At 56.6% G+C, this 26,636-nt stretch overlaps 11 protein-coding genes across 11 annotated transcripts; 5 read left to right on the forward strand and 6 right to left on the reverse strand.

Annotated features, from left to right (window-relative positions):
* Nucleotides 1-558: 558 nt before the first annotated feature.
* Nucleotides 559-4,393, forward strand: L226DRAFT_461600 (glycoside hydrolase family 92 protein; the record flags this gene model as incomplete). The annotated part of the gene is made up of 23 exons (XM_067675664.1): nucleotides 559-775; nucleotides 829-887; nucleotides 945-1,019; nucleotides 1,077-1,197; nucleotides 1,248-1,294; nucleotides 1,356-1,408; nucleotides 1,467-1,585; nucleotides 1,648-1,733; nucleotides 1,793-1,871; nucleotides 1,929-1,979; nucleotides 2,035-2,268; nucleotides 2,330-2,391; nucleotides 2,447-2,546; nucleotides 2,602-2,658; nucleotides 2,724-2,888; nucleotides 2,960-3,027; nucleotides 3,084-3,152; nucleotides 3,206-3,292; nucleotides 3,352-3,480; nucleotides 3,553-3,648; nucleotides 3,724-3,871; nucleotides 3,951-4,153; nucleotides 4,226-4,393. The coding sequence occupies 23 exons, from the start codon at nucleotides 559-561 to the stop codon at nucleotides 4,391-4,393; spliced, it is 2,493 nt and encodes an 830-aa protein (XP_067536363.1).
* Nucleotides 4,394-4,484: 91 nt separating this feature from the next.
* On the reverse strand, nucleotides 4,485-8,360 carry L226DRAFT_484721 (uncharacterized protein). Its single transcript, XM_067677069.1, has 4 exons — nucleotides 8,275-8,360; nucleotides 7,420-8,189; nucleotides 6,823-7,339; nucleotides 4,485-6,771 (listed from the first exon to the last, which is right to left on the reverse strand). Exons 1-4 carry the CDS (start codon nucleotides 8,315-8,317, stop codon nucleotides 4,784-4,786), a joined length of 3,318 nt encoding a protein of 1,105 aa, XP_067536364.1. The 5' UTR covers nucleotides 8,318-8,360; the 3' UTR covers nucleotides 4,485-4,783.
* A 2,621-nt stretch (nucleotides 8,361-10,981) lies between these two features.
* Nucleotides 10,982-12,014, reverse strand: L226DRAFT_533867 (uncharacterized protein). Its single transcript, XM_067680557.1, has 3 exons — nucleotides 11,875-12,014; nucleotides 11,170-11,798; nucleotides 10,982-11,105 (listed from the first exon to the last, which is right to left on the reverse strand). The coding sequence occupies exons 1-2, from the start codon at nucleotides 12,007-12,009 to the stop codon at nucleotides 11,265-11,267; spliced, it is 669 nt and encodes a 222-aa protein (XP_067536365.1). The 5' UTR covers nucleotides 12,010-12,014; the 3' UTR covers nucleotides 10,982-11,105; nucleotides 11,170-11,264.
* Nucleotides 12,015-12,259: 245 nt separating this feature from the next.
* On the reverse strand, nucleotides 12,260-14,012 carry L226DRAFT_506403 (Clavaminate synthase-like protein). The gene is made up of 10 exons (XM_067678077.1): nucleotides 13,894-14,012; nucleotides 13,699-13,841; nucleotides 13,509-13,634; nucleotides 13,408-13,450; nucleotides 13,242-13,353; nucleotides 13,105-13,184; nucleotides 13,021-13,036; nucleotides 12,906-12,970; nucleotides 12,747-12,850; nucleotides 12,260-12,685 (listed from the first exon to the last, which is right to left on the reverse strand). The coding sequence occupies exons 1-10, from the start codon at nucleotides 13,955-13,957 to the stop codon at nucleotides 12,344-12,346; spliced, it is 1,095 nt and encodes a 364-aa protein (XP_067536366.1). The 5' UTR covers nucleotides 13,958-14,012; the 3' UTR covers nucleotides 12,260-12,343.
* Nucleotides 14,013-14,502: 490 nt separating this feature from the next.
* On the reverse strand, nucleotides 14,503-15,198 carry L226DRAFT_570040 (uncharacterized protein; the record flags this gene model as incomplete). Its single annotated transcript, XM_067684394.1, has 6 exons — nucleotides 14,503-14,522; nucleotides 14,593-14,667; nucleotides 14,722-14,854; nucleotides 14,923-14,936; nucleotides 14,999-15,051; nucleotides 15,107-15,198. 6 exons carry the CDS (start codon nucleotides 15,196-15,198, stop codon nucleotides 14,503-14,505), a joined length of 387 nt encoding a protein of 128 aa, XP_067536367.1.
* Nucleotides 15,199-16,567: 1,369 nt separating this feature from the next.
* Nucleotides 16,568-17,809, forward strand: L226DRAFT_533873 (uncharacterized protein). The gene is given in 7 exon segments (XM_067680558.1): nucleotides 16,568-16,815; nucleotides 16,870-16,922; nucleotides 16,982-16,994; nucleotides 17,007-17,009; nucleotides 17,135-17,214; nucleotides 17,299-17,373; nucleotides 17,429-17,809. 7 exon segments carry the CDS (start codon nucleotides 16,703-16,705, stop codon nucleotides 17,455-17,457), a joined length of 366 nt encoding a protein of 121 aa, XP_067536368.1. The 5' UTR covers nucleotides 16,568-16,702; the 3' UTR covers nucleotides 17,458-17,809.
* On the reverse strand, nucleotides 17,729-18,701 carry L226DRAFT_484731 (uncharacterized protein). The gene is made up of 2 exons (XM_067677070.1): nucleotides 18,444-18,701; nucleotides 17,729-18,360 (listed from the first exon to the last, which is right to left on the reverse strand). Exons 1-2 carry the CDS (start codon nucleotides 18,579-18,581, stop codon nucleotides 17,791-17,793), a joined length of 708 nt encoding a protein of 235 aa, XP_067536369.1. The 5' UTR covers nucleotides 18,582-18,701; the 3' UTR covers nucleotides 17,729-17,790.
* A 210-nt stretch (nucleotides 18,702-18,911) lies between these two features.
* On the forward strand, nucleotides 18,912-20,859 carry L226DRAFT_604420 (uncharacterized protein). The gene is made up of 7 exons (XM_067685702.1): nucleotides 18,912-19,193; nucleotides 19,244-19,399; nucleotides 19,471-19,540; nucleotides 19,837-19,903; nucleotides 19,952-19,971; nucleotides 20,027-20,447; nucleotides 20,513-20,859. The coding sequence occupies exons 1-7, from the start codon at nucleotides 18,945-18,947 to the stop codon at nucleotides 20,586-20,588; spliced, it is 1,059 nt and encodes a 352-aa protein (XP_067536370.1). The 5' UTR covers nucleotides 18,912-18,944; the 3' UTR covers nucleotides 20,589-20,859.
* A 651-nt stretch (nucleotides 20,860-21,510) lies between these two features.
* On the forward strand, nucleotides 21,511-23,302 carry L226DRAFT_570044 (uncharacterized protein; the record flags this gene model as incomplete). The annotated part of the gene is made up of 10 exons (XM_067684395.1): nucleotides 21,511-21,551; nucleotides 21,611-21,645; nucleotides 21,728-21,888; nucleotides 21,937-21,953; nucleotides 22,007-22,068; nucleotides 22,138-22,235; nucleotides 22,298-22,389; nucleotides 22,809-22,860; nucleotides 22,929-22,978; nucleotides 23,041-23,302. The coding sequence occupies 10 exons, from the start codon at nucleotides 21,511-21,513 to the stop codon at nucleotides 23,300-23,302; spliced, it is 870 nt and encodes a 289-aa protein (XP_067536371.1).
* On the reverse strand, nucleotides 23,283-24,337 carry L226DRAFT_559710 (uncharacterized protein). Its single transcript, XM_067683313.1, has 3 exons — nucleotides 23,902-24,337; nucleotides 23,683-23,814; nucleotides 23,283-23,614 (listed from the first exon to the last, which is right to left on the reverse strand). The coding sequence occupies exons 1-3, from the start codon at nucleotides 24,241-24,243 to the stop codon at nucleotides 23,399-23,401; spliced, it is 690 nt and encodes a 229-aa protein (XP_067536372.1). The 5' UTR covers nucleotides 24,244-24,337; the 3' UTR covers nucleotides 23,283-23,398.
* A 698-nt stretch (nucleotides 24,338-25,035) lies between these two features.
* On the forward strand, nucleotides 25,036-26,373 carry L226DRAFT_545076 (uncharacterized protein; the record flags this gene model as incomplete). Its single annotated transcript, XM_067682317.1, has 8 exons — nucleotides 25,036-25,149; nucleotides 25,203-25,309; nucleotides 25,418-25,489; nucleotides 25,535-25,616; nucleotides 25,640-25,831; nucleotides 25,918-26,090; nucleotides 26,150-26,186; nucleotides 26,218-26,373. The coding sequence occupies 8 exons, from the start codon at nucleotides 25,036-25,038 to the stop codon at nucleotides 26,371-26,373; spliced, it is 933 nt and encodes a 310-aa protein (XP_067536373.1).
* Nucleotides 26,374-26,636: the final 263 nt, after the last annotated feature.

The following is a 26,636-nucleotide window of genomic DNA, read 5'->3' on the forward strand; positions in this document are numbered from 1 at the left end:
TCAATACCCAACCTCGTGGATGCTTCTCGATTCCATAGGTACGTAACCTTCTGTGTTTATTGTCATGCCTCACGAACTGCACAGGCAAACTGGCATCTAATTCCTACGCCCCGCCCCGTATTACAGATGCAGTCATCCTGCCAATCAAAGGTGTGTAGCTCCTTCTGATACCGCGCGGCCACGCGATCACGTGTGCCATATACCCGAGAGAAGCACCCTTTGTTCTCAGAAATGGCCCGCCCCCGGCGCGAGCCCTCCTCGAAGTTCCCCGCTATACCCGCACGGCCTGTCACGGCGCGTACCCCTGCCTTGAAAAGCCCTCACATGGCCGGCGGTCCCCCGCGGCTCTGATCGTCCGTACGTGCGACGGGCGTGCAAGGCAGTCAGGTGTCTCCCGCTGAGACGTCTGGCAAGGGCTGGAATGGCGCGGACGATATTGCTTGACACGACGGGAATCTGATCAACTTCGATGCCGAGAGGTGCGTTCTCGAGCACGAGGGCTGGCGACGGTATAAGAGGAGATGAGTTCTGCATGTCCGGTGAGCTCGTTCGCCCGCCATGCTGTCATCCGGTGCGAAGGCGGCGGTGTTTGTGTCTGTGCTGTCGCTGTCGGGTGTGGTAGGTATCGAGACGTCGGTGGCGTTCACGAGCTCTGGCGTGAGTACGGCGAGTGCTGCGCAACCTTCGAGCTCCGCGTCGGCGGCTTTCATACCTGATGCTGCGAGTCGCGTTAACTTGTTTGTTGGGACGACGAATGGAGGGCACGTCTTTCCAGGTGAGTAGCGTAGTCGCTGATATGAAGTCATTACTGATTCTGATCTGTGCCAGGTGCTACCATCCCACAAGGAATGGTGAAGGTTGGAATGGACACCGACTCGCCGGGAAATGTACGTCAAGCCGCGTCGTCATACAGAGGTTACGCAGCTCACAAGCGGACTTGTCAGCATGCGGGGTACGACGCGGACCCCATCTTCAACGTGACGGGTTTCTCTCAGTTGCACGATGACGGTACTGGAGGCGTGAGTTTGCTTTATGCTCTCTGCCAGTTTCGCTTCTCATGGAGATCATGACTGTAGGCCGTCCCATTGTCACTGTTTAAGCTGTTTCCGTTCGCGAAGTGCGGCAAAGGGAACACATTTGAGGAATGTCAGACATCTATAGCCGGACGCAAGACTCTGCGCAAGGTACTCGAAGATGGTAGGTAGCGATGGTCCACTGGGATCTTAGTCTCACAAAGAATGTCTCAGGAACCCCGGACGACGCAGCCGAGCCCGGATATTTCGCCTCCAACTTGGTCAGTGTGGCCATCCTCCACAGTCATCACATGGCTGTACGATCTGACATTGAGAATATAGTCCACTGGGATCCGCGTGGAGCTGACCTCCACTCGTCGTGCTGCTCTGCATCGGTTAGTGTCCTTCTAATCCTATTTGTTAGACAATCATAACCACAGTCACCCTCTGAAGCTATACTTTCCCTTCGGGTATCAAGTTTCCGCGCATTGTGGTCGACATCACAAACGACGGCCAGCAAAGTAGCACAGATCCCATCATGGACCTCGATGAGAAGACCGCCCGGGTTACAGGTCAGTCTTGGACCCATCAACTGCCTTCATGGCCCTGCGAAATCTGACGATGCGATGGGCAGGCGGAGCACGTTTCGCGGGATCATTTGGACCTGGACGCTACAGTGCGTTCACTTGCGTGGACTTCAAAGGTGATGGATACGACCTGGTGCGTATCTTTGACCCATATCGCGGGCAGATTAGATACTGAAAGCAGCGAGTCTGTAGGGTGCTCCTACTGAGTTCGGCGCGTGGCTCGGAAACTTCCCAGTCAAGCAGACCGTGACGATAACCCAGCTCTACACTAGTGCGTTCCACCTGCTGCTGGATCTGTGGTGGAGGAAGTCAACTTTATAATTTACAGGCTTTACTGACGAACTCGGAGCGCTGTTCACCTTCAATCCCAATGCACACGGTATTGTTCTCAGCCCTTAACTGATGCTTCTGATGCTGACGCGTTGTGCGTCCAGGTCGCACCTCAATCCTCGCTCGCGTCGGCGTCTCGTTGATCTCCCCCGAGCAAGCATGTGCGAATGCCGAACAAGAGATCCCCGACTTCGGCTTTGAGAAAGTTCGGGCCGCGTCCCGGGCGCAATGGAGCGAGCTGCTTGGCCGAGTCCAAGTTGACCCCAAGGGCGTCGACTCGGAGATCGTCGACTTGTTCTACAGTTCGATGTACAGGACTCACCTCTCCCCTGCTGACTGTATGTTTTGTTCATCCTCGTCTGAAGTGTGAAGAAGTCGTATTGACACAGCATGGGGCAGATACCGGAGAGAACCCGCTTTGGAACTCAACGGAACCGTACTACGACTCGTTCTACTGCAATGTGAGTACTGACTCCCCTACTATAAGCTAGACCTAAGCGGATGAGATTCCTTCAGTGGGACACATACCGCACCTTGTTTCCCTTCATGGCACTCCATGATCCAGCGACGTTCGCACGCATAGTACGAGGGATGATCAACATCCAGCAGCATGAGGGTATGTTCAATATCTTCCTTGTGATGTCAAGGACGGTACGAACCGTGTGCATCAGGTTGGCTCCCCGAATGCCGAGGTGCAACAGTGAAGCAGTTCATCCAAGGAGGGAGTAGTACGTCCATCTCTTCCAGTTCGCGATATCATTCCAGTTACTCATTATTCACTACCATGACGCAGACGGAGACCCCATCCTCGCAGAATTCCTCGTTAAGTTCCAAGAACAAGCTGACGCATTGAGCGTGCCGGCAGACGCACTGTACACCGCCCTGCTCGCTGATGCGGAGCTGCAGTCTCAGAATTGGGATCTGCAGGGTAGGCAGGCCAACATCTGGAAGACTCTCGGTAAGTCGCTGCCCGTGAGGAGGGTCCGCGGCCTACCGGGCTGGGTGCTGATTCGGAACATCGGATTGCAGGCTATATCCCACAGGACGTCTTCGAAAGGAGTGGAACGAACTCGAAGCAAGTCTCTCGCACTCTGGAGGTGTGCCTTCGTCTGTCCACACGCGTCACCTGCAGCTGACGTGCTGGACCCTGCAGTATGCCTTTGACGACTTCACCATCTCGCAGGTAGCCAAGGTCCTCGGGAAGACCAGCGACGGACAGAAGGTGCCGTCACCAAGCCCTGAGCTTGTCACAAGCTACTCACACGATGCGTTTAGTATGCCCAACGCTCGGAAAACTTCAATAACGTGTGGAATCCGAACACCACGTTCCCTGGCAGGAAGGACATCGCCGGCTTCATGCAGGTGTGTCCTTGACCTTCTCCGTTTTGTGGGAGCGACGTGTGCTTATTGCGATTATTAAGCCGCGATTCGCCAATGGCAAGTTCAACTTCACCGATCCCCGCCACTGCAGTATACACGATCCCAGGCACGCCACCTGCTTCCTGAACGCACAGAACCACGACGGCTTCTACGAAGGTTCTCCCATCGTCGTAAGCACTTCTTCTCATGTGCTATAGGACCATTGCAACCTCGTCTCATAATCATCATCAATACGCCTGTAGTACACTCAATACGTCCCACACGACACCGCAAAGCTCATCGAGCTCCAAGGCGGCACGGACAGCTTCGTACAACGGCTAAACTTCATCTTCGACGAGGTAGGCTCCGCTCCTCGTTCTCACCGCCACCCAGCTCGATTCTCCCTCTCACAATGGCTGCGCTTCCTCCTCCAGGGATACTTCGACTCCACGGACGAGCCGTCTCAGCAGATCCCCTTCATGTACCACTACGCGAACAAGCCGGGGCTGAGCACGCAGCGCTCTCGCCAGGTCATCGCCGAGTTCTACAACACCTCCACCAATGGCCTTCCGGGGAACGACGGTGCGGCTCTTCCTCTTGTCCTTCCCTCCCCTCCGCGCGAGATAGATGCTTACCGCCTGCGGCACTTGTTCATTCTCAGACTCGGGCGCGATGGGTAGCTACGTCGCGTTCTACCTTGCGGGCTTGTACCCCCTGCCCGCGACGAAGCAGTTCCTGCTCTCGTCTCCCTACTTCCCCGAGATCTCCTTCCGGAACCCGGTGCTCAACACCACGACCACCATCCGCGCAAACGGGTTCAAAGGCAACCCATCCGACGGCACTGGGGGGCATGTCTTCGTCAAGGTCAGTATCACTCATATTGAAATGTGCGTAGCGTGCATGCCGGTGCAGAGCTGACGAAGGATGCTCGTGCAGAATGTGACGATCGACGGGCAGCCGTGGAAGTCGAACTGCTTCATCGAGTGGGACGCGTTCACGAACGGCTCGCTCGTCGAGCTGCAGCTTACGGACGACATCGACGTCTCGTGCGGCGCAGGCGCAGACGCGCTACCGCCGTCGCTCTCAACTGGAGGGTACGACTGAGGTTCCCAATCCCAATCGAAGGAGTCCTCGCAGACTCTGCAGAGATATACTTGTATGTAACATAACGCACACTAACACGGAACAACGAAGGAAAGGGTTGACAAGGGATATATACCGAATATGTTGAGAGAATGCTAGGAGTACAAGTGGTAAGTAAGTGGGTGTGAGATACATACATGCCAGAGACCTCAATATGCGCCGCGACGAGCAGCGCGAGTACAATATAACGTATAGGTATGATTACATAGTACAGCCGTACTATAACTACGCCGGGCGCAGCCCTCTCAGAGACCAAAACGCGAAGAAGGCCCATACTGTAAACCTCTACTATCCTATAGTACACTTTTCCTGATCTGTCACTTCTCTCCCCCTCATACAGTATACTCATATCTACCGCGTCGCGCCCCGCCGCGCACTCGGCCCCACGCTAACCGTGCTGCTCACGGTCGTGACCATCCTCCCCATGCCCATCGGCAGCTTCTGCATCGACTGCCCATGCACGATCCCCGCGTGCGTCTTCTCCTCCGCGCCCTGCTCAGCAGCGCCGCGCCCATACAGCGCCGAGTGCTGGAACGTCGTGTACCCCGCGGGCACCATGCGCATCCCGGGCATCGGGATCGGGTGGTGCCCGCCCGTGAGCTGCGGGTTGTGCCCGAGCTCGCTGTCCATGTAGCCCTCGCCCTCGCCCTCGGCGCCCTCGTCTACGTCGTCCACATCCGCGTCCGCTTCGTGTTCTTCATCGCCGTCTCCGTCCTCCGGCTCTTCCTCGTCGTCCTCGTCGTCGTCGTGCCCCTGTTCCGGGAGCTGGCTCGAGAGCGGGGAGAACGGGCGCGGGCGCGTGCTCGTGCTCACGCTGGTGGTGCTGCGCATGCTTGTCATCGACGGCCGGGACGGGGACAGGTTCTGCGAGGGCGGGGGCGACGCGGACGCCGCGCGGGGCGGGACGTCCGGGTCGAGGTTGACGTCGGACTTGGACGCAGAGGGGAACAGGACGTGCATCGACGCGCGTTTCGCCTGGCCCAGGCTCAGATTCTTGATCGACTTGATGTTCGTGCGGATCGTGCGCTTGAGCAGGGAGTCCGCGGACGAGTAGCTCGAGAGCGTCTGCTGCCCCTCGCCGTCCAGCTGCGCCGTGTTCTTGTGCTGCCGCTTCACGCGCGAATCTGACGCGCGGCGCTGGGAGCCGGGGATGGAGCCCGCGTTGGGGTCGGAGCTGTGTGCGGACGACTCGGTGTCGACGTCGATCTCGACGTCGCTGCGCTGCACCCAGTCCCACGTCCCGCCCTCCTCGTCGGGATGCTCAACGTCCGGGCTCTCCATCTGAGAGAGTGAGGTCCTTGAGCCGCCGAACTGCGACGACCATCCCTCCGCCCAGAAGGGCCCGCCTGAGCCGGCAGGACGAACGGTGCTGACGGTACCGGAGAGGACGGTATCCACGCCTTCGGGAGACAGCAGCGCGTCGCGCCTTCCCCGTGCGCGCGCGAGCAACGCGTCCTCCCTACGTTGCGCAACGAGCGCGTCGACCCAGCCGTCCCATTCTGCCTCACTCCCATCGGAGTCGTGCAACGTATCGCGTTCCGTGCTGTACAGCGACCTGAGATCGACGAGCGGATGCGACGTTCGGTGCGGACGCGGAGGCGGCTCCAACACTGGCGCGGGCTCTAGCTGTGAAGGTGTGTCCAGGTCTGGGTGGGGAGCAGGCCCCTCCTCAGGGATGCTCTTGAAGGCCGGGTCACTAGCACTATCGTGCCTTGTTGGAAACTTGAATTGCTCGCGAGACCGCGTAGTTGGCGATAGTGCAATTGGCGGCGGTTCGATGGGCGAGGGGCCAACACTGCTGTTACGGCGCGCCCACTCTATGGCGAGATCATCGTCTTCAGCATCCTCGATATCTGCCAGGTCCTCCTCGTCCTCATCTCCAAACATGACGAGCTCCATCGCGCGGCCGACGGCACCAAGACCTGCCCGACGCGCGTTGCGTACAAGTGACAATCTCCATGCAGGGTATGGGAGACCCAGATTATGCGCAGTCACTGAGGTGTCAATAGTTGGCAGTTTCACCGCCGGGCTGGCCCTGCGTGACTCATTCACGACCGGGAAGGGATAGGCATTGAGAGATGTGGATGAAGGAGTCGCAAGAGGCAGTGGCATCGGGCTTGCAGACGTTGGCGACAGCATGGGAGGTTGAGGGAAATTATAAGAAGCAGAAGGTCCAGGAGTCGTGGGGGACATTGGTGTTACAGGCGTGGAAGCGCGTGAGCTGAAGATGATGGGAGACGGCGCGGGAGAGCACATGGAGGGAGTGCGCGAGGGAAGAAAAGTAGAATGGCATGCTGATGGCGCTTGCCTGTGCAGGACGCGGAGGATATGCGAGCACGCTGGAGGTCGTTGAGACACTCCAAGAACATAGAAACAGAGTGAAGACGCACCTCCGCTGTTCAGCATATCCAAAACAATCCACACCGAATCCTCATCGTCGTCCCGAGCCTTCCCTTTGCCCTTCTCTTTGGCCGGTGTTCCTTCCTCATCAGAGTCATCCAAGCCTGTCCTACTTCCGCGCCGTGCGAACGAATCCCAGGCATCCATCACATTCCCGCTACCAACCAGTATGCTTGCACTCGACGCCAGTCCCATGGTCAGAGTCGTCGACACGTCTCGCGATCCTCGACGCCACCACGCGCCTTGGCTACCAGATCCTGAGGGCGCGAACGAAGACGCGTGCGGGTCCGAAGTTCGACGCTCGAAACTCACGGACATGGACTCGTTCGAGAACGTCCGTTGCCGCTCGCTCGAGGGGGACGCGAACTTGAGGCACACAACGTTGGACGCGGGGGGCGATGATGACTTCTGGCGCAGTCGGCGTGCATGGAGGGGCAGGGTGAAGTGCGCGCTGTCGCGAATAGACAGCAATGCTGACAAGGGCGCAGAGAAGGCCGCATGGGTATCCTGGAGGCAAGTGGGTCAACACTTCACCGCATATATCCACCTCCTGCCGCGCCCCAGCTACTTAGGAGAGAAGTACTCACATGGCGCTCCTTGCACAGCGAAAGAACACCTTGATGAATGATAGCCCATCGCTCCTTCCACTCAACAGCCACCTTCCGCTTCTTGTCTCGCGCGCCCGATGTCCTGCCCTCCGCAGTGCCGTCGTCGTCGGCGTTGCGCTTTCGCAGGATACTCGGTGCTGCATCGAACTTGTTGCCAACTATCCGCAGGGCCCATACTCTGGCAGCAAAGTAAGGGGCGATGTATGCGTCGAGGGAGCAGCGTTGGAGGGAGATAAAGGAGACAGACACGGGATGGAGTTCGAGCAGTTCATGAGGATGGATGTCGTACCATGACAATGAGAAGCGATCCTCCAGAATCTGGGTAGTCGAGAAAGTGAGCAGTATGTATGCTTGCGGATCTGGGCCGCCGTCAGAGAGGAGGCGGGTGACGGACTCTGAGGCGGAAGACGTGGACGGGCGAGCGTTGTACTTGTAGCGGTGGGCATCGGTAAACGACTTGGTGATGTTGACGTCGTCGTCGTCGACGTCGGCAGAGACATCGCTCATGCTGGAATCCTCATCGCTCGTGGGAGGCCCGGGAGGAAGCTTGGCCTTGCGCGGCGGTGGTGCGGCGAAGGTTATGGGAGAGAGGGAACGGCGGCGGGTCTTGCGAGGAGAGACGGGGATGGCACGGGGATTGTGGTCTTCGTCCGCGGGATCCTGCAGGAACTTGTGGAGGAGATACTGCTTGAGCTGGAGAATGGACCAGGAGGGGTCGACGTGGGTGACGAGCCATTGGTCGGTGCAGACTGTGGCGGATATGATTCACCGAATATATGGGCGTTACTTCATGTCATAAAGCGGATATGTCTCCCAGGAAGCAGGAACACGCACCGAGGCGGGCAGCAATCTTCAGGGTCTTGTCGTCGGCCGCCATGGCGGCGGTGGGCGACGTGGAAGAGGTCGGAGACGACGTTGGGAGGTCGATTGGCGACCTCGAGCTAATCGCGCCGCCTCCCATAGCCGCTGATCCCGATCCGGTCACCGACACGCTGCGCCACGATCACGTGCCCCGTCGTGGGAATCACCACGCGACACGCAGCCGCAAGCGCCAGTTAATTGAGACTTTCATCCACCTCTCTCGAGTCGGGCACACCCTCTAGTCTATGAATGCATAAACGGCCAGATTTTCCTTGCTTTCGGCACGATTGCTCGTAACGGCAATTACACTGGTGCGTCTGTCGCTCTCCGCTTCAACATGACACTGTTGTGATATGAGAACACGTCGAGACGCCTCCACCATCATTACTTCCAGAAAGTCGTAATGCCACTCCACGGGAGGCATGGAGATCCTCTTTCATCGTCAATAGGAGCTTACCCTTTCGGTATTTTGCAGGATATCCGGAATGCCAGTGTTTTCCTCGCAGGCACTTAAGGGCATGAGATCGCCGCGGGTTCGCCCTGCAGCTGTAACTCCATGGAAATTCATGGGCATGGCTGAGAGCTATGTATTTATCTCCGCGCCACGTCGCTACATCGCACGAATTCATCAGTTGGTGGCGGACCCATTCCTTTCTCAACCTCTTTGGCCGATCAGTCAACGTTCAACGTTGAAGGTGAGCTGCAATCAACTTGTGCGTGCCTTCATTCCGTCTGACCATCTGCCATACAGAGACGCCCGGTCAGCGTATCCTTACGTCCTGCAGTAACTTCGATCGCACGCATGCACTGTGACTGGATACATCTGTCCGCCAAGGTGCCTGTGGCATTGCAGTTGCGTTTTGACCAATGCACCGTGTAAACTGAGACGAACATGTACGTGAGCTGTCACAGCTGGTGTAGCACACCCTGACCTTCGATATTGACAGCGTTGCGACGGCGCATGCGCGTAGAGACAACGAAGACGCCCTTTCATTCTTCAAATTCTTCAGAATGTCTCAGGTACCCCAGTGGATACCTCACCACGGTAGACCGTGATCCGAAGTCGTTTGCTGCTCGACATTTGGTGCTGGGCCGCACATACCCAGTCATGCCGGCGGTGACCTGCGATCACCCTCCCAGTGACACTCACCCTCTCCAACTCGCCGAACGCATACAGTTACGCGATACCACATCAACTTTATCTACGTTGACGTCGGTGTTCTCGTCGGCGTCGGAAACCCACCCCCATAGCACCCACTCAACCTCAACGAACGCATCACACACCAGCACCTCCTCAGACTCCCTTTTCCCGACTCCCACATCCTCGCCACAACTGTCCACAACCTCTTCCTTCTCCCTGCCACACATTCTCATCCCCGTACTTGTCAGTCTCTTCGTGCTCGCAGTCATCTCTGGAATTGTTCAGCGACTCCGTAGACGTAATCGGGTAGTAGGGCCTGTAGTCCAGGAGCAGAGTGCGTCTCTTACTACCTTCCCTCCGATTTTGGGATGTTGTGAATTGCTTGCGCTGAGCTGATGTCCGTACTCCGTATAGGCGAGGTTGTCGTCGTTCAGCTAGAGACCCACCGGAGGTACTACTGACGATAAGCGATCGTTCGACATAGCTAGGTCAGTCGGGGTGCGTCTCATAAATCCTCGCGCGCGCTAGCACTAATGATTTAATGAATTACCAGCATCTAGGGTGTTGCAAACGTCGCGCCACCACTGGTGGAAGACTCGTCTACTTTCATCACGTTCACCACAGCGCGGTGGACGATATCCGCTGCTCCCGGTTCATCTGCCAATGCATTGAGGACACCACGATTGTATGGTCCACATGTACTACTAGAACAGTGATCACAAGAACTTTGTGGAAAACTCATATCGCCGACGAAGCCCCCGCTTCGTACAGGCAGTTCGTACTAGTCCCATGCCCTAAGTTCATTCTCGACGCTATCACTTCTTTAAGCTTGGAGTGTGCGGGCCTTGGCCACCGCCACTGAAGGAAGCAGATGAGTCAAACTAGTCGCTGCCGAGAATGGAACGTTGGCATGTTTCCTCAGACCGTGTACTCCTTTGAACAGGAGGACTTACTATAAGGACTAACGTTTGACGTTTGATGTTTAACCTCTGCGCGTCGACTAACCAGTAACTTAGTGTGCTAGTAAGGTTGGCCCAGTGTAGATTCGACCACTCTCTCGCTTAGCATGTTCGCCTTCTCCCTCCCTCCCCTGTGAATGGATGGGGCTGAGACTTGGCACGCAACCCATGTGAGCATTTCCGAACACGATCCCCCTTTCCCCGTCTTCCGGAGAGTGCTGGACGAGGATATACGGCCCTCAAAAAGTCACGTGAATGTCACGTGTAGTGGTCGAATCTACATTAGGCCAACCTTAAGTAAACCTAAATTCCCACGCCTTGTCCTAGTTGGTTTAGCGCCTTGAATTTCGTCCTGACTGTCATCCTTGCCCTCTCCGCCCCCAACCTAGCCCACCCATCTTACTCTACCATCTCACTCTCCTTCGATCTTTGCAACGTCAATTCTTGTGGCTACTGTGGTTCTATCAGAACAGGTTCCTTCTCATCTAAGAATTGCAGCAACGGAGTTATGAATCTGGACTAATTCCCATACACACCAAGTTGGCATGAGATACATGGTTGGCTCAGGCTACAACGTCGTGATGCTGCAAGACCCGTGTAATGACTCATCTGCGCTCTTTCTGTGAGCCTCCTCTTTGATAAGATGCTGCTGGGTAATTGTCGACATCCTGGAGCTATGCAGGTGTTAACGGGAATGCAAGGAGCTCAAGGTGAGAGCGTCGTGTAGGTTAGTCTCTGTCCGCCTTCCAGCGTCGCGTCATCACCTACCGATAATAGGGCAGGTCACATTCTTCTTCGTGTGTTTCCCGTTTGCCATGAACTTTGTCCGTCCGTCAGTACTTCGCCAACGAGCAACACCTCATTCAATCGAACCCTACGTCCTGCCAGTCCATCGCACTAATCGGATACTCCTCCTTGAACTCCTCCACACGCGCCTCAGAGTCCCAGATCAGCCTCCGCGGCATCCACGACAAGTTTCCCTGCCGCACCTCCTGGTCCCGCCCCACCGCGATCTCCAGCAGCTCCAGTATGTCCTCCGCATCGACGTACTGCTTCTCCTGCATGTCCGCCCTGTGCGAGTCGCGGTGGTCCGACCATCCCTGCAGCTTCAAGAGCAGCAGCGGGATGAGCGGCATCGCGGGTAGCCCGTCGATCATCTTGACTCGCCGCCACGGGACGTTGGGGATGTTGAGCACCCCGGGGACGAGGATGTCGACTTTGCATTTGCGTGAGCGCCCTCGGCCACCGCCGCGCCCAGGGAGACGACACCAGAGGACGCTGTAGGTGGCGGATGGGTTACGGGAGGGGACGAGGTAGAAGTCGCCAGAGCTGTCGACGAGGAGCTGCTTGAGCTCCTCTTGGTCGTAATTCTTGGTGAGCACGACCAAGTCTACGTCCTGTGTATGTCGTTATCAAGGTCCCCCAATCACTTTGTCAGTGAAGAATCGACGTGAGAAGAGAGCCCGGTCTCACGTTTGGGGTGCGACTGACTCCGAAGAGACTGCATGCTGCGCTCCCGAACAGACAGGAGTCCAGGCCGTGGTTGCGGAAGATGTTGACGGCCTGTTCAGCGACGTCGCGAATTTCGTCGAATGTTGGGGGGCGCATTGGTGTGTGGTGGGAATCGAAGCTGGAACTGTGCCTCTTCAGCTGTTCCTTCCTTTGTGCTGCGGTAGACGTGGGGCGAAAGGACCACATAATCACATACAAAGCAGCTAGAAGGCGGGTTTCTGCCTTTGTTCTCTGTCTAGATGCCTCATCAGCGGAACGGGGACGCTGTGATACTCAGCGATCATGCATGGTCTTCGATCCCCTGCTCGTGCTCGGCGTAACTCCGACAGGCCGTAGTGTGTAGCTCCCTGGCATCGATCGCTGACTCTTCTGCGCACGCGGAGAGATATAGGACAGCTGGTACGTGACCTCCTCCACAGCCTCAAGACTCTCAATTGTAATGCTTAAGCACGACCCCATTCAGGACCTGCTCCTCCACAACGTCGTCCCTCCGCTGCAGCTCCGACAACCCGTACGCCCTCGTGCGCGCCATCCGCCACTCGCGCGCCGTCGGCGCGTCTTCGTCCGCACACTTGCGCGTGATCCCGACGCGCTGCAGGACGGGGCTCTCCGCGAGCGGCACGAGCTTCACGTCGTCGCTCGGGATCGCGAAGTAGAACATCCCCAGGCGCGTGCGGCCGCGCTGGTCCGTGGGGGGTTGGACGACGCGGTGGATGGTCGCTTTGTAGAACCCGCCGGAGAGCATTTCCATGGAGTCGCCTGCGTTGACGACCTGCCAAGGCATGAGACGGGCCCCAATCTAGGAGAAGGTGAGCATAAGGATGAGTACGTACGAGGCCGTTGGGGATGTGCTTGACGTAGCGCCATTTGCCGTCCGGAGACATGATCTGCAGTGCGGTGACGGGCTGGCTCCAGAGAATCGTGATCGATCCGATGTCTGAGGGCTAGGTTGAGCAACGAGGTCTACGTCAAATGGCAACGAAGAGATGCGCCTGTATGTCCTTTAAGCCAGACATTCTTTACTCTGGCCTCATCCGTCTCGGTTTGGTATGGAAAGCTACAGAGTCGCGATCAGACCGGCGTGAGTAGGCATGTTGGGGTACTCACTATTTCATATAGCGGACTAAGGCAAAAGAAATTCGCACCCAGGTCACAAGCCGACACCACTGCGATGATAGGAACTCAACTTACGGTACGTCTCGCCTTCGTCTTCAAAGCGGTGCAAGTTGACAAACGTTTCTTCAGGCAGCTCGAGACCGAGCGCGAGCATCCTGCGTCATGTCGGCGTCAGATTGACCTTGCACAAGCGTCGCCTGTGCCTCATGTACCTCAGGATGGGAAACAAGACATTGTAGTGGTTATGCTCCGTAAGTGAACGCAGCTCCGGAAGGAACGGCTGCAAAGCCTTCGGGTGCTGCTGCTGGAAGATGGGGCGGTGCACTGCAAATACAAGATTCAGCAATCTCCGCATACACCGGCATGCAGAGAGCGTACGGTTGTAATGCTCGATTTCATCCCGGACCCCATTGTCAATTGTCTGCAACACGGGGCGCGTTCTGTCAGGCAAGGGCCAACGAACCTCAGATGATACTCACCCAGAGCCGACGGGCCTTGTATCCTCTGTACGAGCCGTTCTCCACGATCTTTCCAGCCAGCTGTTTCTTCTCCTCTTCCGGGACCTGTGCGAAAGGCATGTCTGCGATGTCGAAGTAGCGATCGGTCTGTGAACACGTACGGCTCTCAGCCGGCGCGTTCGCTCGAATTCAAGTTACAGGGACGGCGTACCTGCGCTTGCGTGAGGCCATGATTGACGACGTAGAGGAAGCCGTGCGTGCGCATCGCATCGCGCACGACTGGGGCGAGCTCAGCGCGTCCCTCTGGCGTCTTCGCCTTCGAGAGGTCGATAAGCGGGAACTCGGCCCAGTCCACTGCGGCGGCGTTAGTACGCATCAAACTGTATAGAGGACGCCGTGCGCTCACCGTCCTCCTTCGTCACAGACGGCGGTTCATAATGCGGAACGGGAGGTAGCGTTGTGCCCGGCATGATTGAGATATGGGGCTTGCAGGTACACCCAGGGATGGGAGGTACTTATCCTCAGAGGCGACCGGCGGAGTGCCTTCACTAATTTGTGGCTTCCAGTACTCACGTCACGGCACGCGTGGCATCCTTCAAGACGTCGAGGTTAATTGCAGCTTTGATAGCTCTTACCTGGGAAAGAAACCTGTCATTGGCTGACAGGCGACCTGCTGACCAGATAAACCAGGAGAACATGGGAAGACTCAGGCGGGGTGGAAATAACAGAGCTCCGCGGCTCTCCGTGTCCAGTGTGTCTAGTTTAGATCTCCGAATCATACGGAGGTGGAGTCGACTGGTTGAGGACTTGTCAGTACATCGAGATAATTTATGGAGTACCAACGAAGGACGTACCTGAGTGACATGTCGCGCGCGGCCGCATGCTAGAAGTCCAACGGCCGTATCCAACAACATATCATAGCATCCATGAGCGCACCATGACACTACTCCGATTTTCTGATATTGCGTCTACATTCATCCATCACATCATGAGTCGTCATACTTCGAACACTCCTCTACAAGCAGCTGCTGTCATCTGCAGAGGTCGTGCTGTCAGCTGTCATTCTGAAGGAAGGGCGCGGCCAGAGACCGTGATGACAACGCACCACTCGGCAAAACCACGAAGGGAGCAGTAAACGCAGTCGCACTAGCATCAGCGATCTCAACACTGATCGATTGGCCTACATATCGTCAACGTCAGCGGATGTTCAGCGAGACGAGCTGTAGACACATACCTCCGGGGACGTTGGTGGACCAGACGAACGAGGGGCCTGTGAGTCCACTGAAGGACTCGATGACGTTCCCATCTTCGAGGATGCTATGAACCGCTTGAGATCTTTGAAGACTTCCGGGAAGGGGGGAAAAGAGCTTACCTCTAAAAGAAGCGCGGACCATATCGGATCAGCCAGCATGCGGTTGAAATAACAGGAACGTACCAGAGTGAACGGCGCTGTGGAAGGTACATACAGTGAGCTACACTGAATGTCACCGTATCAGCATACATGGACTCACCGACACCTCCAGAAAAAGTGAACACAGTCGGAACACACTGGGTCGCATCGGCCCTGAGAGAGCAGTGAGCCTGGAGCATACGCGGCCCGTCACAGGGAAGCTACGCACGGAGTGTTGATGACGAGAGACGTAATCGTCGCAGCGGCATGGGCGGAGACAGCCATGGCGGCGGCGATAGCGAGAGAGGCGATGAGCTGCATGGTGAACGTTTGAACCTTCGAGGGAGGATTGAGAATCGTCGAGCGACTGCAGATCGCTCTTGCGTCAACGTCTCTTTAATACAAGCAAGCCCTTCGGATAGTTCGGCAGACTGGTGATGAACCACGCGCGTCAGCTTCCAGAAGTTACGGTCGCGAGGCGATCCGGGCTCATATGAACAAGAGATAGCATAGAGAGTGCCACAACTTGAACGCATCTCCTGCGAAAAAGGACATGAACCTGAGAACAAGGTAATTGTTTGGCAACGGTACGTAACGAGAAGTTACGCACAGTCAGTGGTGTTGCGGTGTATAACCCCCGTCATGGGTGGTCCAACCCACAACCCAACCCTATTCCATTGGATCACAACATACCCGGACGTCCCTCCGTCTTCGGAGAGGTCATATGCAAGTGTTGTGACTACCTCGAGGTTCTATGTGCGTAGTCAACAACTCAAAAGTTCCAATGTAATTGCAAATCGGCGAGGCTTATAAACCACACGCACCTGCGTAACCTCTTTTCGCGAAGTCAACCGCAGTGTCCATCATGCCTCGGGCCCGGCGATCGAGGTTCACACATGCTAGTCTGAGATGCGTTCCGCCTCCTGAGCTGTTCAAGTATGCCGATGTCGATAATAGAGGTTTGTTTCGCCATACTTGGAGGTTCGTAGGCAGATGCATGCGTTCAAGTTCGCGGACTCGGACTGGCCCGGAAAGCACAGCCGCTCGTTTCCCGGGCGGTGGTACGAGCGTCTTGTGCCACGCTGTGCTACGCATCTTTCCTCCTTCCCACCACCCCTCTCGCCGTTGTCCACAGCGGTCTCATACCGCCGTTGAACCCGTTTGCCGCTGACTGCAAAAACATCCGGTGGCTTGCCGCCTACGGGCGAAGCTTCGGAGCATATCGTCGGATTCATCAGTCAATGATGGCCTTCCGGGTGCCAGGAGGGGCGAGTTGTTGGAACACCAGCTGACCCAGGTCCCAGAGCTGACCAGCAACCAGACGGTAGTCGGTGTCGCGAGCTCTGGAGCGTTTGCAGCTCGACTCTTTGACTGATCCCGGCTAACAACGTCATACGCAATCGACGCACCTGGATTTGCCTGGTGCTGTGCAAACGCGGCAACGCGGCCCCTGGACTCCTGCCGGCAGTGCACCTCTCGATTCTCCAGACCGTCCTCGCGTTCCCGATCAATTGGCCAGCAGAGTATTTTTGGTGGTCGACCAATGATAGGTACGCGGCCACCAGGCAGCCACGGCCAGATCGACGTCGTGCTGTGCCATCCGGCCGTCCTTGCCGCCATCTTCACCTGATGCGTGGTGAGTGCGGGCCATCACGGCCGACGCATCATACGTTCAGTCCGCCAACGGCCCCGCGAGGAGCGCACGCGGCACGTCTGTCTACTGCTATAAATACAGTCGTACGTCCTCGACGGAAGGCTCAACGAATCTGGTCCGACTCTGGTCCCCGTTCAACCTACCTTCAACTTTCAACTTCCAAGTGTCAACATGAAGTTCTTCTCTGTTCTCGCTGCCGCTGCGCTCCTCGCAGGCAGCTATGTCTCGGCTGCTCCTGCTCCGGCCGAGGACAGCGCTGACTTCCCTCTCATCATGGAGACGAAGTACGCACGTCTGTCTTTCTAAACACGGTTGTCGCATTGCTGACAGCGCTGCAGCTTCTTCCTTAACCAGTGTGCCCAAACCGAGCTTAAATGGATCGGTGGAACCCGTACGTAGCGGTCTACTATCACGACTGTTGTTTGCGTGCTGACGACAAACTCATTCCAGCTGGGTACAACTTCGTAAGGACAACCTCTTTCAAGCTCGAATGACCTGCTGACCGCCTCTCGCTTGTCTGTATTTTCGCTCTGCATAGTCGTACGTAACTCTTGCTTGTGCCTTGTCCGGCCCAATAGCCATGCTCATCAACATGCTTTGCAGGATGTACCTGAACGGCAAACGCGCCGTCACTTGGTTCGACGCGCCGAACCCATTCAGCTGGGAAGTGATCGTCTCCACGGGTACGTTCCTAGTACTGCTGCGGCTGTGCAGCCCACCCCGGTGAATAGTCGGTGTGAAGCTGACGATCCCGCCTCGACTTTCAGGAACGGTCGTTCGTTTCGACGTCCAGGACTCCGTCGGGAGGTCCTCGAGCTCGATCCCCGTGATCGTCGGCCCCGGTAAGCCTTCGCGTCTCGTATACATGTCACTGCCACCTGACACATCCGTCCTCAGGCACCGACAACTGCACTCTCATCGCCTGACCTTCACGACTTCTGACGCGCCGTGCTGCACGATTGGACAGACTGGACAGTTCCTCGATACCTCTCGCACACATACGGACTTTGCTATCTCCTAATATACAACATGACTAATTTCAAATCCCGTCTCGCGTGGCCCACTGCAGCCACACCGAGTAGAACTTGGGCCCATCTTTCTGTGGGCCCCAGAGCAAGCCAATGTACCCATTCCGAAGGCCTGTTGCTGTCAGGGTGGCTTACCTCGTTCGCAACTTTCTACCTGCATGGCTCGGAAAAGACTAAGTCTTTGGACGGTTTCACACCGCTTGGGTAATAGAGGGTACCACGATATCGCATTCAATCCGAATCAATCTCCCAGTCGTCCGCCTTTCCCTGATAGTGCACATTGAACCCAGCCATCCGCCACCCCTCTTCCGTCTTCGAGTACTCCTCGACATACTCGCTAATCCAGACAGTCGCGCCTCGGATGTACGCCGTCGAGAGCCACCCCAGGTTAGTCTGCCAGACGTGCTCCCTGCGTCCAACTGCGAGCTGGAGCAGCAGATACACGTCCTGTGCGTCGACCGCTTCCTTCGCCTCGGTTCGACGCGCGATCCAGCCCTGAAGCTTGACGAGGAGGAGCGGGATAAGCGGCATGAACGGGAGGGAGCCGGACCAGTACACGCGGTAGTGCGGTACGACGGGGATGGTGAGGTTTCTGTTGTTTGGGACGAGGACGTCGACTTTGCAGCACCGCCATCTGCCCCGGTATGAGCGGCCTGGGAGGCGGTACCAGAGGACTTCGTAGTCTGCGCCTGGGGTCGCGGCTGGGGCGAGGTAGAAGCCGCGATTCAGGTTCGTATGGACTAGCATGTCCTTCAGTTGGGCCTGAACATGGAAGGCCGTAAATACGACGAGATCGACGTCCTGCGTGTACACGATATGTAACATATCCGAGATGGTGGACATCAGCTCCTTGTGATGGAAGAATAGGAGACTGTAAGACGTACATTAGGAGGTCTATCGAGACCGTGCAGCCAACTTACGGTGCTCCCAAAGAGACAGCCTCTCAGGCCGTTCGCCGAGAAGATAGAAACGGCTTGCGATGCGATGTCGCAGATCTCCTGAGTTGTGGGACCCTGGGCCATACTGCCGCGGCCCACGAACAATGGCGTGGGGCCACAGTATTGCGTGTATGCTTTGTGGTAGATACACGAGACACGCGATCCACAACCTCGTAGACTTGAGGTCTGGAGGAAGAACGACTCATCCCCGGCGCGAAGCTCGGAGCACGAGGAGGACAAGACCGACCGGAGTCCGGACCGCACGACCCGAACTCGCCCTCTACTACATAGGCGCGCGGACTTCCCCGTCCCGTCCGGCATCCCTTCCTCGTCCTCTTCCTTGACGACTCTTCAAGATAGCTTCTCGTCGAGATACATGGCTCTGATTCTCCCTGCTGGCCCATCCTGATAATAGGTCCTATACTCTAGGCGACACTCTTGTGCACAATGGCGTTGAAGAGGTTCTTGGCTTTCGGACTTGGGATCCAAGCCCTGTGCGCACACACCGTCGGTTTCTCCCTTTCAAGTCAGCACGACGACCAGTTCGCAGCGTCACTGGCCTCTCTGCGACACCCAGGCGACAACAGCGGCATTCACCTCGCTGTCTCTCCCGCATGCGGGTCCTTGAATGGCAGCGTATCTGATGTAAACGCTGGTATCGACCTCAAGCGTATCAAGACCATCGTGGCTTTCGGGGTACGTGCTATTTCAGCGCACGTCGCGCCATAATACCATGATGAATGCAGGACTCGTATACTGATGGCGGTCGCGACGACGGAGGACCCCTCGCACCGCCGGTGGTAGTGCCTCCCGATGCGGAGGCAGGAGGACGGTCGACCAACGGGAAGGTCTGGATCGAGCATGTCGCGGACGACATTGGGGCGGCGCTCATGGATTATGCGGTATGTACGATCTTCGTGTCTGATTCCTCTCTTTCTCGTACTCCATAAATCAACTGCTTGCATGGCTGCAGCAATCCGGCGCATGCACCGATTTGCGGCTCTGGCCGAGCAACTATAAGAAGGTCGACTTTGTAGGACAAAGTGAGTGCTTGGTTGTTTCCTCTGCGGCTTTCCTGTCGTTTCAATAAATGATCATGAACGAGCCTCTCAATTGTGCGTTGGCGGCGGGGCCCATACAGCCAGCTCGTACAATTCTCCAGTGTGCCTGCTGAAGTGCGCCCTTCCAATACAGCATATATGCTCGTGCTGAGTACGTTGCTGGAACCAGGCAAGCCCCAGCTGCAAGCTTGCATTTCTTCGCACTCCACTCCCTTTCATTCTGCTATCGAGACTAAGTCCATACTACGGCGATGTCGAACACTCATCTATGGTCGCAGTGTCAACCTTCCTTGGGCAAAAGCTTGACCCTGAGACGACGCTGTACACGATCTTCTTCGGAATCAAGTGAGTCCCTTCGCCCCCTCTGCATTACTCGGTACTTACTCCCTCCAGCGACTTCGGGGACTCAAAGAGTAGGTTCTCCCTCACAATTGCGCTCCTCGACTGACCGTCCGCGCCCCGTCTTAGTTGATGGCGAAGCGAACCTTCAAGCTGCCGCCCAAGTCATACTCTCGCAGATTCGCACCCTCGCCGGTGCGCCTACGAACGCGCGCTCATTCCTCCTCGCCGACGTCTATGGACTTGGCACGCACACCCCCGCGGGCGACGCGTTCGTCCAGACAATCTATTCTGGGCTGCACGACCTGCGCCATGGGATAGACGGGACTGGACGCGGCGAGGGTCCCAACTCCGACACCGGCGGGCACGTTGTGGACGTCGCGTTCGTGCAGTTCAGCCGGATCTGGGACGGAGTACTCGGAGCGGACCCAGGGTATGCGGCATTCGGGTATGTGAGCACGGACGCGTGTATCGTGGACTGCTCAGTCGTGTTCTGCTCGACGGAGGGCATGTGCGACGATCCGGAGCACTATTTCTACTACATCCCGAGGTGAGTCCTATGCATGCAGGGCTTGAGGGGATGTTGAGCTCGTAGCTGATGTTGTGCGCATATAGCCACCCGTCGAAGGAGGGGATGCGGATTATGGCGGACTATGTCGAGGAGGTGCTCGATAGGTGCGTCGAGCAGTAAGCACATGCCTGTAGCCCTCGTCAAGAGGCCGGACGGTTAGTGTTTTGGTCCCATATCTGCAACTCGCATGAATGAACTCCGGTGTTTCGGAGGACTCACGTCTCATCCACATGGGCGTTCCGGAGGACGTTTTGTCCCGGCAGTTTGACTGATCGGTGATGCGCCGTGCCATTCATTGCCAATGCATAGGATCGTTTGCGCCGCCGTGCCTTCGAAAGCCTATCAGGATGCTGTGGCACCCGCACACATGTTGTAACCAAACCACAATCGCCCCTCGGAGGCTGACGGAGCTGTCATACGGTGGTACATAAGTGGGCGGTGTCCATTATGCTCTATCATGTGGTGCGTATCATTTGTCATGCATCTGCCCCCGCGTCTCTGATTCTGAAGCTTTATCATTCTCTAGGTCCGGCGCTGTCGTGTCCTCTGCCCATCATCGACATTGATGACGCTCCGCGTACTTACAGATTAGCCAAGCTTGGTGTAGTTGTCCAAGTGCCAAGAATGCGCTCAGGAACGATGAATCGCAAATCGCCACCTCAAGGATGCGACAACCTGCACGCTTGCAAGCCCTACCTCTGGTGGCTCCGACAGCACTACACTGCTCATACAAGATCAGAGTGTAGACGGGTGGCAATGGCATGATCTGACGGTCCTTGCCAGCGCTAAAATTCGCTCGGCGTCAATCGGGGGCTCGGTAGGATCGTCGCACCGCCCGTGTCTCAGCCAGCTGCATTGCAATTTCGAACTTTATACTCCTGGCCTAGCGTGGTCCAGCGCTTTTGATAGTGCGCAGTTCTCTTCTGATACGTGATTACGCGCGAGTACAAGTATGTAGTCCCAGCAGTGCTCGAGCACCAACTTGGTACCTGCCCCCGCTCTGCGCCGGACCTACAACCTGCGACCGCTGATAGCCTGAGAGATGTCTTCGAAGGCTGCTATCATCGACAACTATGAAGCTCTGTGAGTGACCTACGTTCTTCTAACCCCCCTGAATGACCGAACATCGACCGACGGTATAGGTTCGCCAGCAACAGCGCAGTATATGCAGCATATAGTAAGTCTCTCATGTTCCAATTCCGTACGCGTAACGCGAGTTGTCGACTCGAGGCTGACAAACCTCCCGCTGCCCGGAATAGCACTCATCTTCTTCGAGCATATACTCACCTTCGGCGACGAGGTTGAGGTGTTCTGGAAACGCAAGTTCACGGGCGCGACGGTTATGTTTCTGCTCAACCGGTACCTCATCCTCGTCAGCTATATCTTGGAGCTCGCCTCTGTGTGGATCAAGTCTGATTACGTGAGTACAGGAGAATTCTGAGTTACCGGTGGGCACTGCTGATAATAGCTTTGTTCTTATCAGGCGTACGTGCATTGATCCTGCTGCAGACGAACTGAGAACCGATGCACTTGTACAGATGCATGGTCGACGTGAGGATAACGGATGTGTTCTATTACGCGCTGTACATCCCGTGGGCAGGTGAGCACGTCACCTCGTGAGGGTGTCCCCGCCTAAGCTCCGTACACTGACCGCCGGCTCCCGAAAAAGTATTTGCGGCCCTTCGAGCGTATGCACTAAGCAACAGGAACTGGCCCCTGGCTATCTTGGTCTTCCTGCTTGGGCTGGTTCCTTACGGGATGGATATGGTACGACCCGATGCATCGTCCTCTACTAACCGCATTAGAGTTACTGATGATGGTCCATCCAGGGGCAATTCGCGGTCGGCCTCACTGGCTACGTAGACCCTGTCTGGGGATGTGTGACGGCCATCCCAGGGTTTAGTCAGACCTTAGCCACACAGTACGTAACTTCCAGTTATTTTCATAGTGACTACAAGACATGGAGCTTACCGTGAACCTTCACAGGAGTGCGTTTCTTCGTTGCCTCCGTCACCGTGACGTGGGTGACTCATGGGCTTTGTTTGCGTGCTTGCAGTGACGATCGCCGCCCGGACGACACACATTGCGTGCGACGCGATTCTCATTGTTGTTACTTGGTACAGCCTGCGCCGGCGCATGAGGGGCATCAGCCGGTTGCCTTTGACGGCGACTATGTATCGTGATGGTGAGCCTTCGCTCGCTCGGGACTGCGTTCTCATAAAGACTATTCCGAGATGTTGAGTCGAAAATTTGCAGGCATGATGTATTTCGTGTAAGCGTTCCCCCGTATCACGTACGGGAATACTTGGCTATGTGGCTAACCGCCGGATCAATGTTCAGCGTCCTGGTCGTCCTGAACTCGCTGCGCCTTATACTCGCAATGCCGCTTCCGGTACGTCATCATATCAACTACATATAAGACTGTGTGTCGGTATCTCATCTGGAACCCGGCTCTCATAGATCAAAGACCCGTTAAACTCTGTGGGCAACATCAGCGTCTTCGCGCAACCGTAAGTTCTTATCGGTTCGGACGTGTTGTTGCCCATCCATCCTAACAATCGTATTTTTTCAGGCTGACGGTCATACTCGTCTCGCACTTCCTGCTAGACTTGCAACGCGCAAGCGACACATCTAGAGGTCTTGGCGCGTCTAGTCTGTCGTACTCGGATGCCGAGGCATACAGCACCTCTACGGTCGTATTCGACCGAGTTGTCGGATCAATGGGAGCATCTCTAGAGCCAGCGACCAGTGCGGACGAGACTGAAGACTCTGACTGGGACCATTCAAGCAGCGAAGCACACCACTGGCAAAGAGAGAGAGGGGATGTGTATTGACATGACTGCAAAATCTTCAAAGTATCGTATCGTGTAATCGTAATGTCCATAATCTCGGTGTACCATATCATTCTCATCGCTGACTTCATTCGTACTTCACGCCTGGGCTTGCGCCGGACCATCGAGCTTGCGCCGTCTCTCGATCTTCGGGAACCACCCCTCGACACCACCCACGTTCGCGCGCATGACGGCGACGATGTACAGCTCGTCAAGCGGGATCAGCTTGGCCCATGCACTGGCTGGTCCCCGTATCCTCGGGTCTTGGGTTTGCGGGTCCAGGCCGTTGTCGTGCAGGGACTGGTTGGTGGCGGCCTGTGGATGTGATGTTCAAGTGAGCGGAAGTCTTCGATATCGGACATGAAAGACAAGCTGGGGCGCACCTCGTAGTCGCGCCACTGCGCCCGGACGAACTGGCACACCAGGTGGCCGAGCATCAAGGGCCGCTCGCCCTGGGGCAACCTCAAGTGGTGCGCGTACACCAGCTCGTTCCACGATCTATCCGTCTGCAGGGACTGCACGAAGAAGTCAACGGGCAGCGCGAACCTCGCACGGTCAGCCACTGCTCTTAGTAGCATAACGAACCTCGCACAGCAACGCACCTTTAAGTTGAAGAGGAACACTGGCCTGCCATCCCTGGGGAGGTAGTGCTCGATGTTCTTCCACCCGAGGTCGAAGTCCCGGATGTACGTGTACCAGACGTCCTCCATGTTCTCCTTCACGGCCCAGTCCGAGATCCGCAGCCCGGGCACCCCGTTCACCTCGATGGGGTACATCATTACCGGCTCTACCTTCAAGGACATCTGTGCTTTCCCGGCGGTGGCGGCGGTGGTGGGGGCGGCGGTGGTGACCTGACCCTGGGCTGCTGGAGGCGCGGCGGCGGGCGCGGTGGCTGAGGGGTTGGTAATGACCATACGGCGGAAGTAGTCGAGCATGCCGTCCATCTTGAGCTTCAGTTCAGCTTTTTGCGTGTGTGCGACGTCTTGGGAGCAGTGAGACACTGAAGACCGAGGTACTGGACCACTGAGGAGAGCGAGTAAAGGAAAGGGTTGGGGAAGCTGTGGTTGCGAGCGAGAGGTTTTTATACAGAGGCATTAGGTCCACGCTTTGGTCTGCTAATGCGCCACCTATTGTGGCCTCTATACCGGTACAAAGCTTGCGGAAGTGGCACGGACCATACGAGGGCGGACAATGGGCCAAGGCAACGCGCAGTACTGGTGCTGACTCGAATTGATGGGTCTATCCATCTACCAAATCGTATGGCCGTGGCAGCACAATCAAACTGACAGCCTTTCGTCCCAAATGCTCGTCTCTAGTGGTTGGAAGAGGAAGGGAAGACTAGAAGAGGAGCAGGCTCAGAGATCTTCTCGCGTGACTTTGTCACGTGCCTGATACGTCAACATGTGACCGCACGCGTAGCGTGACAAAATATTCCCAAGCCTGACGGTGAGTCCTCGGAAGTTAGCATCCACTAGAGTCCTTCCTTCTCCTCCTTCGCTTTTTGACTCTGCACAGTGGTCGGGATAAATCGAAAGCTCGTTTCTGTGATTTCTCAGGAACAACATGGCGTCCACCTCTACCTCCGTACCCCGTTGTGTTCACGACACAGACTTCAAGCTTCAAGTTTTGTCTCCTGTAGGTAGACGATTGGATGGGCTTACAGAGGGGGGACGGACGGCCCTACAACCTTCAAGTTCCTATGCGCTACCATTCCAGAAGTTCATGATTCCTACGACATGGAAGCGGTACCAGTTATCCCAGCTCGTGAACAAGGCGCCAATACCGTTTCAACCGGTGAGATCCTCCGAGGAACATTGGCAGAATGGTGCGCGGAGAAGGGCGTCGGAGAGGTGCGTTATGTAGGCCAGCGAGGAAGAGACGTGTGTTAATTACGAGGTTACAGGAAGAAACTCTCGAGATAGAGTACTTTGAGTCCGTCATGCCGCCTCAGCGCATGTCCACCCTCCCTCATGAAGACTGGGTGTCTCCAGTTTATTGTCATTTATCCGGGTGAGTAGATTCGCAGTCAAGCACTTCCTTCAACTCTCCACATCTCCTCCATATGCATCGTCCCCTCCCCTTCGGCTCCGTGTCCGATGAATCCTTCCTCGTCGCAAGCGCATCGCAAGACCTTACCGCGCGTATTATTCGCATCGAACTCGCTCCCAATACAAATTCACAAACACTCGCGTCCCTCTAATCACACACCGCACCCGTCTCGTCCGTCGCCGCAAGCTCCTCAGGCTCGCACCTCCTCACCTCATCCTGGGATGGCCTCATCGGGCTCTTGGACACATCGATCCCTGCGACTGACGAGGTCCCTGCCGACAGTGCCGCAAGATCGCGCAGGAGGACGGTGACGCGCCGCGCCTGAAACGCAAAGCCCCCGCCGCGGTGCTCAAGAGCCACACTGCGCGCATATCGCGTGTTGTCTATGGGCCCGAGGCGAAGGGCGCAACGGCGTATAGCTGTAGATTCGAGTCGACAGTGCGCATTTGGGACCCTGAGAATGACATGTGCACGAGCACGATTGTACGTCCTTCTTACCTTTCGAACACTGCTTGTACTCGCCGCCCGTATATTTTATACGATCCGCTGATGGCTGTTCATACACACAGACCGCGTCGTCGAAACCGTTCCTGGACATCGCACTCTCACAGGACGGCCAGACCGCGCTCGCACTCTCCACAGACCGTACCGTCTCCCAGTATGATCTCCGCGCGTCCACGTCCTCCACCACGACGCCCTCCATTGCGACCCTACGCACCCCGCGACGCCCTCCTGCATCGCCGTCCCCCGCCCCTCACTATACTTTCATTTCTCCGCCGCACAAACCTCGTCCGCAGCAAGCGAGCGTCAGCTGATGACAGAGGCGTACGATGGCGTGGTTCCGCCTGTGGGACCTGCGCAGCACGAAGAGTGCAGTTGCGGCCTTCCGCCCGTGGGAGGGTACTGGAATGGGGACGAAGAAGGTGTTGAGTGTGGATTGGGCGAGGGGGCTCGTCGCCGTCGGTGGTGAGAGTGGGGTCGAGGTGTGGAAGGTTGGTGAGGGCGATAGGGTGACTTCGGGATGAGTTGAGAGCCCGAGACTGCGTATGTAGTAGGTGCGCTTATCATCGGCTTATCTTATTATCGTCAGGCTGTTGGAGCGAGGACTGACACAGAATGGCAGATACGAAGGTGATCGCGAAGACGGTCTGAACCTGGTCATCCTTCGCGCAAACAGAAGTTCGACTGGACCGGGAGCGGCTCGAACTTCGGCCATCCTGTCTCATCTTATCGTCGAACATTGTGAGAGTGAGGGCCGAGTATTGACTGTTGCATTACTCAGACCGTC

This window comes from Lentinus tigrinus (genome assembly GCF_003813185.1).
Source record: "Lentinus tigrinus ALCF2SS1-7 unplaced genomic scaffold L226scaffold_9, whole genome shotgun sequence".
NCBI classification, from domain to species: Eukaryota; Fungi; Basidiomycota; class Agaricomycetes; order Polyporales; family Polyporaceae; genus Lentinus; species Lentinus tigrinus.